This window comes from Canis lupus, chromosome 5, assembly GCF_048164855.1.
Source record: "Canis lupus baileyi chromosome 5, mCanLup2.hap1, whole genome shotgun sequence".
Classification (NCBI taxonomy): Eukaryota; Metazoa; Chordata; class Mammalia; order Carnivora; family Canidae; genus Canis; species Canis lupus.
This window is the reverse complement of record NC_132842.1, coordinates 16,400,143-16,418,866: the sequence shown is the minus strand read 5'-3', so window position 1 is coordinate 16,418,866 and position 18,724 is coordinate 16,400,143. Positions and strand designations below refer to the sequence as shown.

At 38.7% G+C, this 18,724-nt stretch overlaps 1 protein-coding gene and 1 long non-coding RNA gene across 8 annotated transcripts in view; one reads left to right on the top strand and one right to left on the bottom strand.

The window, feature by feature from the left end:
• The window catches only part of LOC140633267 (uncharacterized), a 96,480-nt gene extending 82,548 nt beyond the window's left edge, over positions 1 to 13,932 (top strand). The window contains exons 3-4 of the long non-coding RNA XR_012030903.1: positions 5,644 to 5,787; positions 11,171 to 13,932. This is a non-coding gene — a long non-coding RNA (uncharacterized lncRNA). The remainder of the gene's footprint in view (positions 1 to 5,643; positions 5,788 to 11,170) is intronic.
• MPP7 (MAGUK p55 scaffold protein 7) overlaps positions 1 to 18,724 on the bottom strand; it is a 307,798-nt gene that overhangs the window by 15,902 nt on the left and 273,172 nt on the right. For all 7 annotated transcript variants that reach the window (XM_072825570.1, XM_072825576.1, XM_072825574.1 and 4 more), the window contains one exon: positions 4,359 to 4,439. In XM_072825570.1, the coding sequence (XP_072681671.1) occupies positions 4,359 to 4,439 (81 nt within the window). The remainder of the gene's footprint in view (positions 1 to 4,358; positions 4,440 to 18,724) is intronic.

The window sequence follows — 18,724 nt, the reverse complement described above, 5'->3', positions numbered from 1 at the left end:
CTACTTAGTTACCAAGCATATTTTAATACAACATTCAGATCTCCTGAAACAATTTTTCATATTTCTGCTGGTAAAGGACCAAGAAGTTATGCTATTTTTTTTATGAAGTGTCACACTTTTTGCAGGAATAGCAAAATACTATTCCTATTCAGAAATAGCATGAAATACTAATAAATTTAATTCTATCATAAAAGCTAAGAATTAATTTCACAACAGAAATAGACTCCATTAAGTGTATATGACATAATATGCATCTAAGAGGTTGAAAGATATTAAATTGGTATGATGTCCTGCTTTGAAATTTAGGATTAATATTTATTCATTACTTCAAAAATTTCATTGTTTGCTGGTGTTCCTGTAGCAAATAGTAAGCTTCATACAAATGTATGTTGAAAATCAAAACTGAGAATTTTATGTGCATTAATTTGTCTCTGATGAAGAAAGGTTATCTTTATTCAACTGTAATGGCAGAAACACTTTGAAAATGTGGGACACACAGTTTTAAGGATCACTGCCCTGACATATGGAGTCCCCTTGGGAGGGTTAAAAGCAGAAACAGAACTCCATCAAGTGAATAGGACATGTATGACCCTGCCAAACACATTTAAAAGTGAACAGTGAACATATCTACCCTTAGAGTGTTTGCTTATCATGATCACCCCAAATTATTAATTTTACCGTTGAAGAATTTTAATGTAAAATATAGTGACATACCATAGGAATCTCACAAACTCATTAACAGTGAGGAATCCTGAATAAGAGATCTGGAAATTCTTAAGGGAAGGGAATTCAAAGGGAAAGATTCACATATTAATCACAATGCAGGTTACAACCTCACTGTCTGAGTACCCACTATGTTTACAGTGTAAGACAAACATCAAACAAATATAAGATGAACTCCACCTTCTGCTGCTTCCAACAAAATTCCCAAACAACTGCTATGATAAGAAAAAAAATTGTTTTTTAAATTGGTACCCTAATATATATATACACACACACACACACACACACACACACACATATACATACATATATACACATACATACATATATATATACACACACACATATATATATTTTAGAAATCTCAACTGAGGTTTTCTATGGACAAAGAAGTGTTACAGAAGAGGAGTTCCTTGAAACTTATGAAAACATATAACTGTGATATATGCCTTCATGAGAAACCACAAAGTGATTAACAGGTGTGGTTGACTGTGAGTGCCCAAATTCCAGGCTATAAAGACTTTGGAATCCATCAAGTATTTGACATCTACAGCAATACTTTTTGTTAACTACTTTAATTCACTGAGACGGCCTTTGAAAGACTGGCTATATTAATAGTCATTAAAATTTGTTGATGATAACCTAGAGCCTTAAAACAGTGTTGATGCTGCTCCTTGAGGTGAAATTTGCCACAGAGAAGCAAACCAGCAGAAAACGGGCCTCAGCCACCACCTTCTTTAAAAGCAACTTGGAATGTTTAATGTGGTGAAGTAGGTATTTTGTAAAGATCATAGAATTTGTTCTGCCATTTTAGCCCAAGAGCAATAGCATTTACCTCATTTAGCATCCCTTTAAATAATTTTTTTATTGCAATAATTATAGATTCACAATAAATTCCAAAACAGCCTAGAGAAGATCCCATGTAACTATCACTCAGCTTTCTCCAATAAAGGGAGGTTTTCATCTACCATAACTGTAGTACAGTTGAGACCAGAAAATTGACATTAGCAAACCAAAGTGAACTAAAGTACCAAGTATTTCTTTTTAACATTCAAAAACCTGAAGTATGACATGCAGAAAAGTTCACATGTAAGCCTGAATTTTCACAGATTGTGCAAGCAGCACTCTACCAAGAAATAGAACATTATCAGCACTCCAAAACCACTCTTCTAACCCACCTCCTCAAGATTTCTAATGGCACATGTTAGCATTGCTTTGTGTTGTAAAAATGGAATCTTTTGTCTCTGCCTCCTTTCACTCAACATTTGGTGGGATTCATTCATATTGCCGCATCGTAGCAGCAAATTGTGCATTGCAATCTTCCGTTATGTGCATATAGCATCGAGTACCTGTCCAATCGACTACTGCTGGGCATTTGGGTTGTTTCCAACTTGGGGCTCTCGTGAATAATGTTTCTAAGACCATCCGAGTGCATGCTGTGTGCATCTCTTGTTGGCTGTGTACTAGAAGTGGAATTGCAGGGTCATGGGATATAGGTTCGCTCAGATGTAGATACTGCCAGTTATTTTTCCAAAGTGGGTGAATTAATTTACACTTCCACCAGCAATGTGTGATTGTTCCAGTGCACCACATCATTTCCAGCTTACCATTCTGGTGAATAGTTAGTACAGTTGGGGGAAAGATTTACAGTTAAACATCGAATACTGGTGGAATAATCAAGGCAATAATTTTTCTCTAGATAATCAAGACTCTACTTGGAGTATTTTACAAAGCCAAACAATCTAAAGTTCCAAAACTGTTCTTAAAATATATTCTTCTGAGTAATTAATTAAATCATCCTGAGTTGATGCTATGGCTGTTATTTTCCACAAATGTCTAGTGTTATGAGTCACTTGGGACATATAAATAGATTTTCAGGCATTCCGTCAGGTTTCCTGAAGGAGAATCTCTTTGAAAAGCCTTGGAATCTTCTCCTAAGAAGCCCAGGAGATTTTTATTATCAGGCGGTCTGGAAAACACTGCTCTGTGGGGATCCACTGACATTAACACCTGTTTAAAAGTGAATCTGAGTGGAAAAGTACTACTTTGGGGATTTCTTTGGAGAGTCCCAGCCCCAGAAACTTTCTGGATATTGTCAATCTCTGTAACAACCTCAGAGATAGATAGTATCCGAATCGTTGGATAAATTTAGGCCCAAGTATATGCCCTGGGTCCTTGAGTAACACCAAAACGGTCATAAAGGATTATGTTTGATAGACAGCCTTCCTGGTATTTATCATCTTCCAAATAAATCAATGTTTATTACTAACTGTGCAACAATAAAGAGTATCTATACTTGGAAAAGACTGTGTAGTGTTGCATAGGATGAGGGACATGAAAATTGGAAACATGGTGGGTGCAACTATCACATGTACAACTCTGAGTAAATCCCCTATCTTTTCTCCCAGCTTCCTCTGTGGCTTGTAGGTGTCGCCCAGTTCTGGGGAGGAGGAGATAAATTAAGGCAAATAAAGGAGAGGAATAACAGTAGGAAATTAACACATGCATTTTTTCCCCTTTGTAATGTTTTTTTACCCTCTAGGTGCTTTGGAACTCCTCACCTGTAGGACTGACAATTGTTTTGCAAAATTCTTACATTATCCATATATTACAATTCAGCTTTTGCAAAAGAAGTGAATAATTAAAGTAAAAAAAAAAAAAAGAAAGAAAAGAAAAAACCCACTGCTTAACTCTCATTTTCATATTTTCCTTTACTTTCATCTCTGTTGGTGGAAACCAACAGCCTCGTAATGTATGGCTGAAAATGATTATAAACAATAATTTGGAAAAATGTCATAACAAGGAATAACTTGAGGTAAGAGAAAACAATTTTAAAATAAAGTTGAATTCTTACAAAACTAGAGAACACTGCTCAGGGCAATACACAAACAGTTGTGATTTTTGTTTTGTTTTGTTTTAAACAGTACTAAAACCACTTGAAAAAGCCAACATTTCAATTTTAGCCTTTTAGACGGCTTTCTAACGTCAACATATTAAGTAGTCAAATGGCATTTATTCTGGAGATCAAAATGCTTCCAGCATCACATTTCACTTGTAAGAAAGCCTATGAAAACCTCTTTTATAAAAATAGATCTAATTCTGTATACTGAAAAGAAGCCCACCATATTTGGATTATATGGCCATGAAAGGCCCATTTAACACCATCTGCCAATTACTACATATAAAAAGTAATTAAGAAAGGCTTATATTAAAAGAGGCCTCCTTCGGCTCTCTGTGGCTTGGTCCTTCTGATCTTAAACCTGGAGAAAACCTCTGGAAAACATTAGCACTTATTTTAGGAAATAAAGAGTTAGGCTTTTATTTAGGAGAAAATTTGTAAATACTCATTTAGTGTCATATGTGTATTAAAATTCACCATAAAAACTGAGAGTTAGAGAAGCTGTAATTAACAAATGTCCTGCCAGTGGTCTCTGCACTCTGGGGCAATCCCTTCACTTCCATGCCTCAGTTTCCTCCACTGTGAAAGGTAGAGAGTGTTGCTGAATATTTGCTAGGGCTGTTGTGAGTTCAGATGCTGAATGCCTGGGACAGTGCTGAGTGCCACCCTTGCTACGTCAGTGCTGACCGATCATTATCAGTGAGGTCGTAGTAGTGTCAGGTAGCAGGAAACTTACGGGGTACAGTCACACCATAGTGCTGTGTGTCGCTGATGAGCAGCTTTCGTTTCAGTTCATTCAAACCCACTCCCACAGGACCTAAAAAAACAGGATAATATAAATGTGTTATTAAACAAAACACCATATAGACACACCTGTAATTCACATGGGTCCATAAGACAGACTGGGACCAAGGATCCAGCTCTGCATCCCAAGGGAAGACCATCTCTAGTTATGTTGTACATAAGAAAAAGCTGGTTCTTTTGTTACGTTCTTACAACAGAAATTTAAATCTTTGCCTTTCCATTAAAAAGATTAGAAATACTTGTTTTCAATGAAACATACCCAAGAGTACCTGAGTATATCAACAAGTGATGGTATCCAGAAGAGCCTTAAAAAATTATGTAGGCCTGAAAAAGTGGAAGTGCACAGTCTGGCCACAAAGTGTTTCATTTTAAATGTTTTTAGAGCTTACTGAAAGAACACCTTTGAACCTTAATTTTACTTTAGATACAAATCTTATGATGCATTTTAACTTTGCAGAACCATCAGCCACAGTTCACTTGGTCAAGGTAACTCTCCTTACATTATGTTTTCAGTTGGTCCTTAAGCATTTGAAAACTGGCACAGGCCTTACATGTTTAAGTCAGTCAGTGTAGTGTATACATATTAAACACCCATAAGGGACAAGGCGTATTGTAGATGCTGTGGAGAATAAAAGTGAACTCTGCCTTCAAAGAAAGTAACTGGATTGAGAGAATCACACAAAATGATTATGAGACTGGGGGCAAAACAAAAAGCGATTTCACGTAGGAGTCCGAAAACAAGTTAGAAGGTCACAAGCCCCAAATGGCTAGCATCTTGCAACTCTGCCATCAGGGTCCATTTAATGGTGGTGTGTGCGCAGACCAAGCTACAGGTCCAGACTGCCCTGAGTTAGAGTCCCTTCTTCACTACTACTTCCCCTGGTGATGGTGAACATCAGGGTCTGAAGGGTGTGCCCCTCACCCCAAGTTCACATGTTAGAATCCTAACACCCAAGCTGTTAGAAGGTGGGGCTTTTAGGAGAGGCTTAGGTCATGAGGGTGGAGCCCTCAGGAAGGGATCTGTGCTCTTATAAACGAGATTCCATAGAGCTCCCTCCGGTTGCAGCCTGTGAAGACACAACCAGATGTGTGTGACCTGGAATAGGGCCGTCACCCAGCTGTGCTGGCACCCCGATCTCCAATGGCCAACCTCCAGAACTTTGAGAAGTCAATTCCTGTTGTTTATAGGCCACCTTGGTGGTGGTATGTCATTACAGCAGCGTGAGAGGACTACGTCACTGAGAAAGTTAAAGTCCTCGAGCCTTGATCAGACTTGATGCTAACTTGGAAAGTAATCATGCTGCCTTCTCTTGGGAGGAATATGTGAATAACTTATGCATCGCACCCAGCACAGGATCCAGGTATTCGTGCTTATTCTCCTTGCCTACTTCCTCTTACGGCCTTTGAAAAGAATATGGTTTTATGCTGGGCAATGAAGACCATGCAGGTGGACAAAGAGTGGGCATCCTGGTTGGAGGGAAAAGTGTGAGCAAAGATGAAGTTGGGGTTGGGGGCCGTGACTTTCTTGCTCTGCTGCCCTCACCTGGTATCAAGAGACCTGTCCCCCTTGCTGGTCACTCACTAACACCATCCATCTTTCCAGGGACTGCTGGAACTCCCAGGCACCCAACTCTCCCTTTTAGAGTAAATACTCTGTAATATCTCGTTTATGCCCCAGAATGGAATTCAGAGCTGATGGAACTCACTAGTCTCTCCTGTCCTTTCTATCTAGTCACTAGTCTTTATTCTCCTATTTTCCTGCATCTGTAGGGCTTCCATTTTCCTGTACTTTCTCATATAGAATGGTTTCTGCTCTTACTACTGTTGAATCCAGCCTTATTATAGGTACATGCAGACATCTGACTTCATTCAGTTTTCTAGTCATGTCTAAGCATTTACATAAACAGATATTGTTTTATTGTAAGTACTCTTTTATCTTTCATATATTACAGTGACAGCATTTTATTGATTTGGAGGGCTAGTGAGTTTAGTTCAAACAGATCTTCCTCAAGCAAGCCTGAAAGTCTGTCCTGCCCCTGTCTGTCATGTTCCTCTTTTATATGTTTTCAGAGCATCGTGTATATCTTCTCAATACTCAAAAGTCATAATTCAACCATTGGGTAATACATTGCTTCATGGCCTGTCTTTCCCACTAGACAGAGGCACCACGAGGGAAGGAATCATATTATGTCACTTACCATCCCCATAAAGCAAGCCCTCAATAAAAATCTGCAGAGTGAACCCAACTTCTGGTGTCACCATCACCACCTCAAGCTTAGTAGAAGACCTCATCTACTCCAGAGAACACAAAAGCCAACAAGTGGAAAGGTCTTTGAAGTCCTTTGCTTGAACTTATAAATCTAAACACATCTAAACCACCATCCCCGATGCTTCTTTGCAGTCACACACTCTTACACCTCCTCTCAGAGACAGCTCCTTCTGAATCTTCATTTCTTGCGGCCAGTTCCTTTCTGTCACCCCTTTAACTAATAAGTCCTCTCCGACGTTAAAATGACAACAAACTTCCCTTCACCTTCACATGTCCCTCAGACACTGCACCCCCCCCACCCCCCTCTTTGCCACCCTGGCTCAGGCTGCTGGCCGCTTCTCACCAGCATCTCTCATTCTGCCTCCACTGCATAGAGAGGCAAATATAAATCCTCTGGTAAGCTTATACAGATGGCCTGTTGTGAGCTACACTTCTGTTTCTAATTTTCATTCTTGCCACTCCTTTCCATGCCTTACACACTCTAGCTACAGGAGATTCCCCTGCTGTTGGAAATGTGGCAGGTTCTCTTTTGTGTTGTTGGGTCCTCGTCACATGCTGCTTGCTTTTGCAAGGACACAACTGTCTCTTTGTGTGCTAATTCTTTTGTTTTTAATTTTTTTTTTTTTTTTTTTTTTTTTAGAATTTTAGATAGAGAGTGAGCAAATGAGCACAAAGGGCAAAGGGAGAGTCTTTACTCAAACTCTGTGCACTGAGCCCAACAAGGAACTTAATCTAATGACCCTGAGATCACGACCTGAGTCGAAACCAAGAATCAGATACTAAACAAGCTGCACCACCCAGGGCCTCTACATGTGCTAATTCTTGTTTGTTGTTTCAGCTTAGGTACACTTTAGGGAATCTTCCCTAACACTTTAAATTTGGGTTCGGTACCAAGTTCATGTGTTCCCTTTACTCCCAAATCAAAGGACTAATCACACTATACCCTGTTTACTGTTCTTTATCCTCTACAGACTGTGAGCTCTGTGGAAACAGGGGTGTCCTCTATTTGTTCACCAGCTGGCAAATTGTAGGCATGCATTAGTTTGTTTTATTCATTTAAATTATACTCAGTAATTACACTGTTCTGGAGGTAAAGCTATTTGCTGAATGAACCAAAGGAATGGGAGCAAAACATAAAAACATCTGCACCTGAGTGCCCGGATATGAGGGTGAGGTAACACGCTCACAGTCCCTAAACGGAGCTGGTGGAGCTCACATCTGAACTTGGCTCTCAGGATCTTGAAATACAGAGAAGTAGAGGGGAAGGTGATGCTTCAGCTCTGGACCAGGGGGTTGCAGGGAAGGGATTCCATCTGCCTCATCTCAGACAGGACTGCAGTGAAGCGGAGGGGACAGGTGAGGCTGCTCTTGTGAGGACAGGCACAGCAAGGAAAACCTTGGGACTGCCAGAGGCAACGAGATCTCCCAGGGAGAGGAGGAAGTGATAGCATTTACTGACTGAAAGTATCAAACACCATTTGGGGTGTATGTATTTGATCCATTCCAAAGGTACCAAAAATACTTGAAGTGCTTACGCTTTAATAGGAAACGAGAAAGAAAAACAAGGGGCACTACAAATGGAGCTGTGTTCTCTGTACAGATGAAGCACACTCAGTTATATTTGCTCGAAGAAAAAGACAGAAGCAAATAAAACACTAAAACTTCCAGAGCCTGGCCTGGCATGCCCACCCCCAACCCCAGCACCCAGGACTAAAAGGGTGACACGAGTTTACTGTTCCTTCAAGAGCTCTCAGCTTTGGAGTGCTTCCCAGAGTGTGTTATACTTTGCTGAGTGAGAGTCTAGTTTTTTGTTTTGTTTTGTTTTTTACTTTCTTCTACTACCCCCACCAAAACCCACAATGATTTGCTTTAACTCTGGTGGAAGAAACTAGGTGTGTTTGAATTGGGTGGGGGAATATGCCGTCTCTAATAGGATACCCTGACGTTCTGGCTATATTCAATTTTACCCCTTTATATAATCTCTTTGTAGTGAGCTTGCTTCACTGCACACTCGTGGAGTATGCCAAGAATGTTCAGTGGCAAATTATTTTACTTCAAAATTTTCCCCTTGATTTGAGGTCATCATCTTCAAACGTGGGAATTTCTTTGTAAAGAGGTTAAAATAGGGATATGGTTTCCATCATTCTTACTACACAATTATCCCAAGGGCCTCCGAACAGTATTCCCTCTAACAGGCTCTTGGACCAATTCTGTCATCCACATTGGTGAAGTTCTAGAATTTTTCTTTTTAATTTTTTTATAGGTGTTCAATTTGCCAACATATAGAATAACACCCAGTGCTCATCCCATCAAGTGTCCCTGTCAGTGCCCATCACCCAGACACCCCCACCCCCTCACCCACCTCCCTTTCTACTACCTCTAGTTCGTTTCCCAGAGTTAGGAGTCTCTCATGTTTTGTCTTCCTTTCTTATATTTCCCACTCATTTTTCCTTTTTCGCTTTACATCTTAACCTCAAGATCACCACCTAGATCCACACCGCTGTTCTCCTATGACTAGGCATAAGTTTATAGCACTTTCAGTTGGCTGCTTTAAATTTAGAATACAGTATCTATTTACACTGCTGGGTACTTAGGGATACAGACCAGTTAGGTTCCTTCTGCAGAGGCCAGATTCATTTCAACACAGAAATTGTTACAATTGGTGAAACACACATATACAAATGTATATAAATCAGTTACCCTACAGTTAGTTTTCCAGTGGGCTTGTTAATGCTTACAGAAAAACAGAAGATAATCTAAATAGCACATATTTAAGTCACAGACAACAGGCTTTGGAAAAATTACAATTATGAAGATGACACACTGAGGTTTCTATGTGGCAGGCACCTGTTAACGGTTAACGTGACCCATTATTAATCCTCACACACATCTGCGGTGTGCTTCAACTGATGTTCAAAACTCCTGCATTCTTTCTTCCTATCACCTTATCAAAAGCATGCCAATAAAACACACACTCAGGTAGTCAGTTATCCACTGTCTGCTTATGCCTGTGACCCATAGCATCAGTTTTTCACCCCATTTCCAAATTGCCCCACACCTTGGATACTGAGGACTATCTGTGCTTGTAGAACACACAGAGACTCTGGCTACAAAAAGTAGAAGTCAGATCTGGGGATGTGAAAACTCGTTCTCTATAGAACCTCTGAAAAGTCTCTATTAAACTTAATGAAGACAATGTCTGCTAGGCCTAGGGAATGTGCACAGGGCATGTGTGTTAGCATTCTAGATTTAGGATGAAGGAAATCATATACAATGATGATATGTAAGTAAAAGCCAAAAAAAGCACCTTAAAAATTATTTGGGAGTTCATTAATTTGGAATTCAGGAAGTGAACTAAAATTGATGTTTTGCTAGCTCAAAAATAACATAGAAAAATATTTCTAGTCAAACCAAAACATTTAGTAAATAGGCATCATTTTGGGTTTTTTTGTTCCATAAGAATTTACAAAATCAACTTTGTGTGCAAATGCAAAAAAGAAAGCCATTAATTCCCATTAGTTAATGTTCTTGGAAAAACTGTATCAATTAGATAATTAAGATAATTAGGAAGGCATACTGTTTTTAATTACTTTGTACATTTAATTAGTAACTGTTTCCTGAAAGTAGGCAAATGTGTTGTGTGTGATCTTATATAACAGTCCATTCTTTTCAGCCAAAGAAATACAGTCCATTTAGGGTGTCAATAATGATGCTTAAAGTTTCTGATTAAAACTTTACATTTAAGGAAATATTCACATTAAACTAAATGCAAAGGGCCTTTATTTTTTTATCTTAAAAAGATTTTTAAAAAATCTATATGCAAATTCTCAGCTTTGTTTATATAGAGAGGAGAATTTAGGCATATTTAATGCCTTTTCCCCAAGTGACCTCTCTGTTGACATTATTGACTCATTATCCATGTAATTCTAAGACAAATGTTTTCACTGTTGTATTTTCAGACTTTCTTTTTTTTTATTCCATGGGTTTATGTGCAAGGGTTTATGATTTGTGACGAATCTTTAAGGATGGAATACAAGAAACATGTTTTTATTAGAATGCTAAAATATACTTTTAAAATTAATTCATAGTTGATGCAGTTTTCATTCTGTAGAGATGACCTCCCAAAAGATCTACTTTCTGGATGTTAAACAGACATATACAATTAAAAATCAAAAGAAGCTAAATGAGTGGAAAAAGGAGGAAATAAAACCAGTGCCCATAGTAACACTTTGAAACTGAATGTACACTGAAAGAATGCTCTAAAATATGGGTATGGTGTTTTCCTACTAAAAAAAAAAAGTTATGGACATACTCTGTGGTATCATACTTGAAGCTTCAACCATGTACTTATTTATATGTTAGTGCAGACCCTGAGTGAATGATACCTACTAGAGCAATAGTGTATTACTGTGAAGATGGTTTTATTAAAACCAATGAAATGTGATATATTTTATTTATTTATCTATTTTATTTAGAGAGAGAGAAAATACATGAGCAGTGGAGAGGGGCAGAGGGACAAGGAAAGAATCCTAAGCAGGCTCCACACCCAGCACAGAGCCCAACACAGAGCTCAATCCCAGGATCCTGAGATATATGATCTGAGCTGAAATGAAGAGTCAGACATTTAAATGACTGAGCCACCCAGCCACCTCTGAGATGTGATATATTAAAAAAAAAAAAAAAAAAAGACATTCATGTAAGTCTACAAAAAAATGAAAAAAAAAAAAAAAAGAAAAAGTTTTATTTGTAAATGTCTCCCATAGAATTTAGTTGTAGTTTTTCCTAAGGCTGCTGAGCATCAAAATGAATTTAATAATGTAAATACAGATGAGTGGAACCTTACACGTGAAAGGACAGTCATGCTGAAGATCACAGTGCTAATAATCTGTTAGGAAATACACTTCTCAGAAAGACATAGATACAGGTAGATGTGATTGGCCAAATTAGCTTTAATACACTGTGTATTCATGTGACAGTCATAATGCATTAAATAAAATCCATTCTTATTTGGATTTCTTTCCAGTATTAAATTATATACTGGAGAGAAATCTGTTGCTCTGATCCAGGACTATTTGCTTTTGCTGACAATCTTCGTACATCCTGACACATAAAAATGGCATATTGTGTGAAAGTCACTTGCATGGATGCAGCTTTTACTATATCTTTACCTCCAATGTACCTGCCCTGCTTCACATGAAAATTCTTCCACATTTTCCCCCAGACACATTTACAGTATTGGCCCAACTTGTTACTCTTACTATCCAGAGTAAAATATCAAAATTGCTAGGAGTCTGCACTAAATATCCACATAGCTTTTGTTAATCTGAAAAATTTGTTACCTGAAAAAACAAACTTAAACTCATTTGATTTATTACAAGACAAATGGAATGAAATCCTCTAGGTATCCTTCAGCTTGGACACGTTATAAAAAACTCTACTTATCCTATTGTAGCACTACTATTCTTGCTGCTCTAAGCATAAAATAAAAACAACCACACTATTATATTTGACTCACAACTTTATAATGATCACAGTAGTGGGTGGCTGGATTTTGTGCTGGCGAGTGACAAATCTGTTTATAAAACTAAACTTAAAATTCCCTTGGAATCAAACTACATAGAAAATACAGCAACTTAGCAGTTCATAACAAGCCCTACCAGAGGTTCAGGTTTTTTCCTCTGTTGCTTTCATAATGGAAGAAAAATACTACTAATGAAACATCAACTTGTGTGCTAATATATAAAAAAAAAAAAATGGGGTAGTGGGAAGCTTGCTGAAAGAGGTTCATTTTTTCCAATGTAGCTATTTATACCAGACTTCTACCGACTGACTCAAGTTCTCAACTCCCCTCTATCTCAGGGGCATAATGAGTCAATAAAATTAAAAGGTCAAAATAAACCCATCCCTGAGTTTTCCTAAGCTAAGCAGAAGAGAGCATAGGTAGCTTTCTTCAGAGTCTGTCCGAAAATGTGACCTTTCCAACAAGGCTACCACAATCTGATTCGCATCCTGATTCCCCTGTATCTGCTCTGCTTTTACTGTCTTTCACAGCATTTACCATGCTTTGGAACTGTACAACTGACTTTACATTACTCATTTATATTGCATCTATTTTTTCGTCTATGTCCTCCCATTAGAATGTAAACACCACAAGGGCAAAAACATTTGTGTTGTGTATGAAGGAATCCACATGCCTAGAACAGTGCCTGACACAGTTGTGATTGTGATTTATTGTGATTTATGCCCAGAAATTAAGACAAAGTATAAACATTAAAAATACACCAATGGCATAAAAAAGCCAACTATAATTCCAATAAAGATCATGTTTACCTCCTATGTACAAGGATTATAATTTTAAATCCAGCACATGCTCATAAATTCAATTGACTTTTGGGTTTACAGTTATCTATATAAAATCCTCCAGAGCAGACTCTTAATTCCTACAAGCCTTCAAAGTTCACCAAAAGTTAAGAGAATTTTAATAAACATATTAACATTTATATTCAGTTTCAAGTGCTTGCTTTTCCCTCTGTTTTATGTGGAAGACTTTTAGTTCTCCCATAGTTTTATGGAAAAATGATGACAGTCTTATAAAGGTCTATTTATTCAAACTGCTTCTACAAAGCAGTCTTTAGACAGCATATGAGATTCAGCACAAAGGAGGGCAGAAGAGTACTTAATGCTCAAGCTGGAAATGTGAAATATATAGAAAGATTTATTATTAGTTTCCTCTTATGCCTCATAACCAGACAGAACAAGTCACAAATTGTCTGAATATCCACATGATGAATTTTGCTCTTCCATTGGCTTACGCTGTGAAGTGTTTTAGTAGCTTTTTAAACACCAAAGCTTTCTCTCTGCTCCTTTCCCTAAAAACACACAGACACATTATTTGGCTTTATTGCTTTCCTTTTTAAAAAGTCAAGTCTCACTAAAGATAAAATTTATGCAGAAAAATGTACTAAATGCCTGACATTTGGTTTTAACATACTTTTTGGAAAATACTCTTAAATGCAGAAAGGAATAGAACAGAAATGTCACTAAGCTATTTTAGTGGCTAAAATGTGGCTTTGTAAGAGTACCTTTCAAAATGAAGAGAAAAAATTAAATACTTGTGAGCAAGGCTCAAAGTCCTCAATTGTCATAGTTTTGCTATGTTAACAAGTTGGCCTATTTTAATTTCTTGAACATTAAGTCCAAGAATAAAGTGTGTAATATTATGGTAAGAAATGTCAAGCAAATAATACTGTGGACCTCTTTAGCAATATTTACCTTACAGTTTCAAGGCAAATACCATTATTCCCAGTGGCTTTGAAAACAGTGGGAAAAACCAATGAGGCTTGAGGAGGACCAGGCCGCTTATACTCTACTCTTTCCATCTTCCTACATATGTTGCGGGAGCCAAGGCACTGCTTCCTTAGTATAGGATTTCAACAGTCATGAACAGTTAACAGTTAACTCAGAAACAATCCAAAAGTTCTAAAAGTCCACTGCTTGGTTACCTCTTTTATATGATAAACTGCTAAATAATCGAATTTAGCTTGTAAGTGTTTCAAATAGAGGTTGAAAAATTAGCAGGAACCTACTCATATGTGAACATTTCATGTTTCTCTTGTTTGTTAGTATTTTCAATTAACAACAGAAAAAAGAGAGACAACAGTTTTCAAATGGAGTCACTTATGCTAAGCCCACATCACCAAACCAAGACTTAATAAGTAATTGAATTCACGAAACCTCTCCCAGGAGTGGACTCTTAAACCGGCCAATCTAGAATTACCTGCTCAGCACCAGTGACATAGCCTGAGAGACCCCTGCCATCCCCTCAAAGGAAACCATGCCTGAAACACTCCACATTTTCTAGTAACTTCCTTATCCTGCCCCTCCTGCCTATAAGTCTTCCATTTTGTACAGCTCTTTGGAGTTCCTTCTGCTAGATGGGATGTTGCCCAATTCATGAATCACTGAATAAAGCCAATAAGATCTTTAAAAATTTACTTGTTGAATTTTGGTCTGAAGGAAACTTCTGACACCTCTGGGAATGATGAGAAACACTGATGTGGTATCTATGAACTCTTTGAGTTCCCAGTTTTTCCAGTTGTTTCTGAGGGCCATTTGTAAGTTCCCCCTGGTTCTAGGCTCTGATATCTTTGCAACAAACTCCTGATCTAATTGGCTTTCCAATCCAGAACTTAGCAGGTTAGCTTCATTTGGTAGATGGTTCTATCCTGAACTCCAGTCCTAGCCCTCATTTGGTCCAGTCTCCCATTGTTGAGGTCTGCTGATCCTGTCCACAGTTCCATGTTAGATATGGCTGGTGGATGCAACTAATGCCTCTTATTTTTTTAGCCAGTCGACCATCCCATCTCTTTGGTTACTGCTGGTGTGTTCATGTGTACATGCTTCTTTGGCTTTTACCAAAGGTTATTGCCAATGGGACTCTCAAAAGCCAAAAAGCCACAAACTTGATGGACATAGATCGATACTTAATAGCTATTAGAGTGCTCAACGCCTAACTCTGAGACTCTTATGTTAGGCTAGATTGGTCACAGAATGGGTTAGATTGACACTAGGTCACTTGCAAACCTCAAGAAAATTTCTGCGTGGGGAGGTATGCATAAAAACACCACACAACCCTCAGCCCAGTGGCACATCTCTCTGAGGTACTTGGATCAAGGAGACCCAACAGCTTAGCTAAAGAAATGAGATTCGTAAATTATAAAGAGCTGAGAGTGCCATGTCCCAGCACATTTGCTTATTCCATGTCTAAAGAACTACAGTCCCAGAAGCAATAGACAGCTACAAAAATGGCAACTCTTACTGAAGACATCCTAGAATGGCAATGGCCATTATGAGGGAGTGTTCCAATTAGGGCCATTTATTTAAGTACACTTGAAAGCAAAGGTTCCCAAATCAAACAAACTGAATGGGTACACCTATTTTAATTGATATGGAGAAGCTTCCAAAAGGCTTCAAGGTGCCAAAATAGTTTTATTGAAAAATTCATAGCAAAAGGATAATGAAGAATTAAAGACACAGAGTTCCCTACAACAATCAACAGTCACAGTGACATAATTCCTACTGCTCTCCTCTCCCCTCCTTTACCGCAGCACTCCTCTTCTACTAACTATCTGAATTGCCTTTTCTCCCTGAAAAGACTATTATACAATTATCTTTTAAAATCAAACCCCTCAAGGCTGCAGGAGATCCTCCTCAGGCATCTTTCACTCCTTGGTCAAAAAAAACAAACGAAACTAAGGCCCAGAGTTAAAGAATTTCCTAAACTCAAGGAGAAACCCCAAAAGTTTTCTGAAGAATTTAGAGTCCTCATCAGGGCCTATGACCCCAGGCTGCCAGATCTTTATCAGCTTGTGCAAAGTCTGGTGGGACCATATGAAGCCCAAAAATGGACCTGAAGCAGAATGGCACAACCCCAAAGATGACATTTGATACCTTCATCGTGGTCCCATTATGGACCAGAAAAAAATGTGTGAAATAGCAACAAATTTTTTAAAAGCCCATACTGACTGGTCTATGATTCAAACATGCAAAGAAGATGAAACTGACAGACTCTAAAGCCCATCTAGAAGCTCTCTTTCTATGGTATTCTGGGTTGCACACAATACATGAGGTCACCCAATCTGCTTTAGTTGCCCAATTTGGAAATGGATTATCTTCTGTGATTAGTGTATTGAAAAAAGACATAAACAGAATGGGTGGCCTGATTGAACTCATGACTCTAACTCATGACGACTTTGAAATAAGACCAAAATCAAAAGTCCACCCAGTTATTAGTCTTACAACTACAAAAGCTATAAGCAGGCACCTAAAATAATACCTGCTCCCACCACCATTGTACCCTCTTAGGAGTCTGTCATCAAAACACTGGACCCAGGCTCAATATCTCATTTTTATTCAACTAGGACATTGGGGAAAAACCATCATCAAAGACCTTATGCAAATTCTTCATCATCAACTCATATGCTTCCCTATCTGTCCCCAAATGGCCCCTCTTAGAGTTAAGAGAAGTCCGAGGCATCCTCTGGTAAACTACCAGTAATCCCCTTTAATAGCCAAGGGGAAAACGAAAAGTACAATCAATGGAAAACCTTGCCAGATTCAGATAGATATGGGAGCAACATTCTCTACTTTAAACTAAGCTCTCATAGGACAAGCCCCTTGGAATGAAAAAGAAGTTTCTATAGTGCAGGTATCTAATAAAATTGAGAGAGTGTTTCTATCTCGACCAGTAGTCCAGATGACTCTGGGACTTCTTACTGAAAACGTTTGTGTGTCGGGGAGAGATTTGCTATGTAATACAGTAACAGTCAACCTGTTAGGTAGCAATCTCTTTTATAAAATTTAAAGGTCTCATACATTTTGTCTCCAGGGGAAACCTCACCGTAGAATTTCCTGACCAACCTGAACCTGCTCTTTTATGTCCCTTATAATTTTCCCCTGATATAGAAGAGAAACAATTCCAGCAAAAGATCCTTGATTTATCTGAGGTGCCTGAAAAATCTGAGGGCTACTTCTAATACTGACATAAGGAGGATAGAGTGCAAAGCCTATATAAATTCAGATAGATGTAACTATATCTCTTCCTTCATTGCCTGTTGAAGCCACTAATCCACTAAAGCTTGAGGCCATGCAAGACCTCATGCCAACAGATCGTAATCACTCAGGGGCTAATCGATCCCTGGGCTGGCCCTGTAACTGCCAGACTGGGAACCTGATGGACGAGGATAGCGATTTGTCCAGGACTTCAGAGCTATTAATAAGATAGTTATTCCCCATTTCCCAGTTGCTCCAAACCCAAACAACTTTTTGTCACAAGTTCCACCAGAGTCAAGACAGTTTGCTGCTGTGGACCTATATTCAGCCTCCTTCAGCATCCCTGGAGACCCTAACAGCCAACATCGATTTGCCTTGATTGGGAACAATCAACAGTATACCTCGACAGACATCGCTCACAGGCTCAGTGAGGTCCTTTCTTATTTCCCCTAAGTGCTCTACCAAGGTTTAAGTCCCCTAAAGTTCCCTGGGATATTGAGCCTTCTGTAGTATGTAAATGACCTCTTGCTATTCCCAGTGACCAAATAGGTGTCCAGCAAAGATCCCATGTATTTGCTGCAACAGATGAAAAAGGACATAAAACCTTTAAGGAAATTATATTCTCTCTAGATACTGTTCATTACCTAGGCCATGATCTAGGTGCTAATGGAATCCAGCTATCTCCAAAAAAAAGGGAGCTAATATAACAACGTCCTGGGCCCACAACTATTCTTAGTTGGATAACGAATCCACCCTCATGGGTTCCTAGGCCTAACTGGCTACTGCAGACTCTGGGCTCCTACTTTTCCTCAACTGGCTTCCCCAAGCTATGAATTTACTAAAGTTTCAGTCCCTGATTGTTTCCTTGGGCAGATAAACACAAGAAGGCCTTTATAAGATTAAAACAAGCAGGGAATTGCCTGTCCCAGGGCCACCTAACTGTTAACCTAATGAAAGAGATAACCAAGCCCTGGGAATAATCACTCAAGATCATGGCAGTGAACAAAGACCTCCTACCTCGACGAGCATCCAACTTGGTTTGGTTACCTCTGTCCATGCCAACCATCTTAAGGCTAGAGCTGCAAAGTTACTAGAAGACTCCACAGATTTAACCCGAGGAAAGGATATTTATTTATAAACAAATAAGCTGTCCAAAGTCTTAATTCTGAACTATGTCTTTCTACAGACTAACCTCCTCTAAGATCCTCTGCTTTAGCCACTCAGTCTGCATCTAAAATGCTGCAATGTTTTTAATCCTTCCACATGACTACTGCTACGAAACGAAGGTGAGCCCTAACAACTCTGAGGCAGTAACACCCCATTTTGCAACACATCCTGATTTAGGAGCTACCTCCTTTGACTAATCCTGATCTAATTTTATTTGTTGATGGAGCATCCTGGAAAAATGAAAAAGGGAAATTCGAGGCTGGCAATACTCTAATAGGACCTACTTGAGAGGGAAAATCTCCCACAAGCTA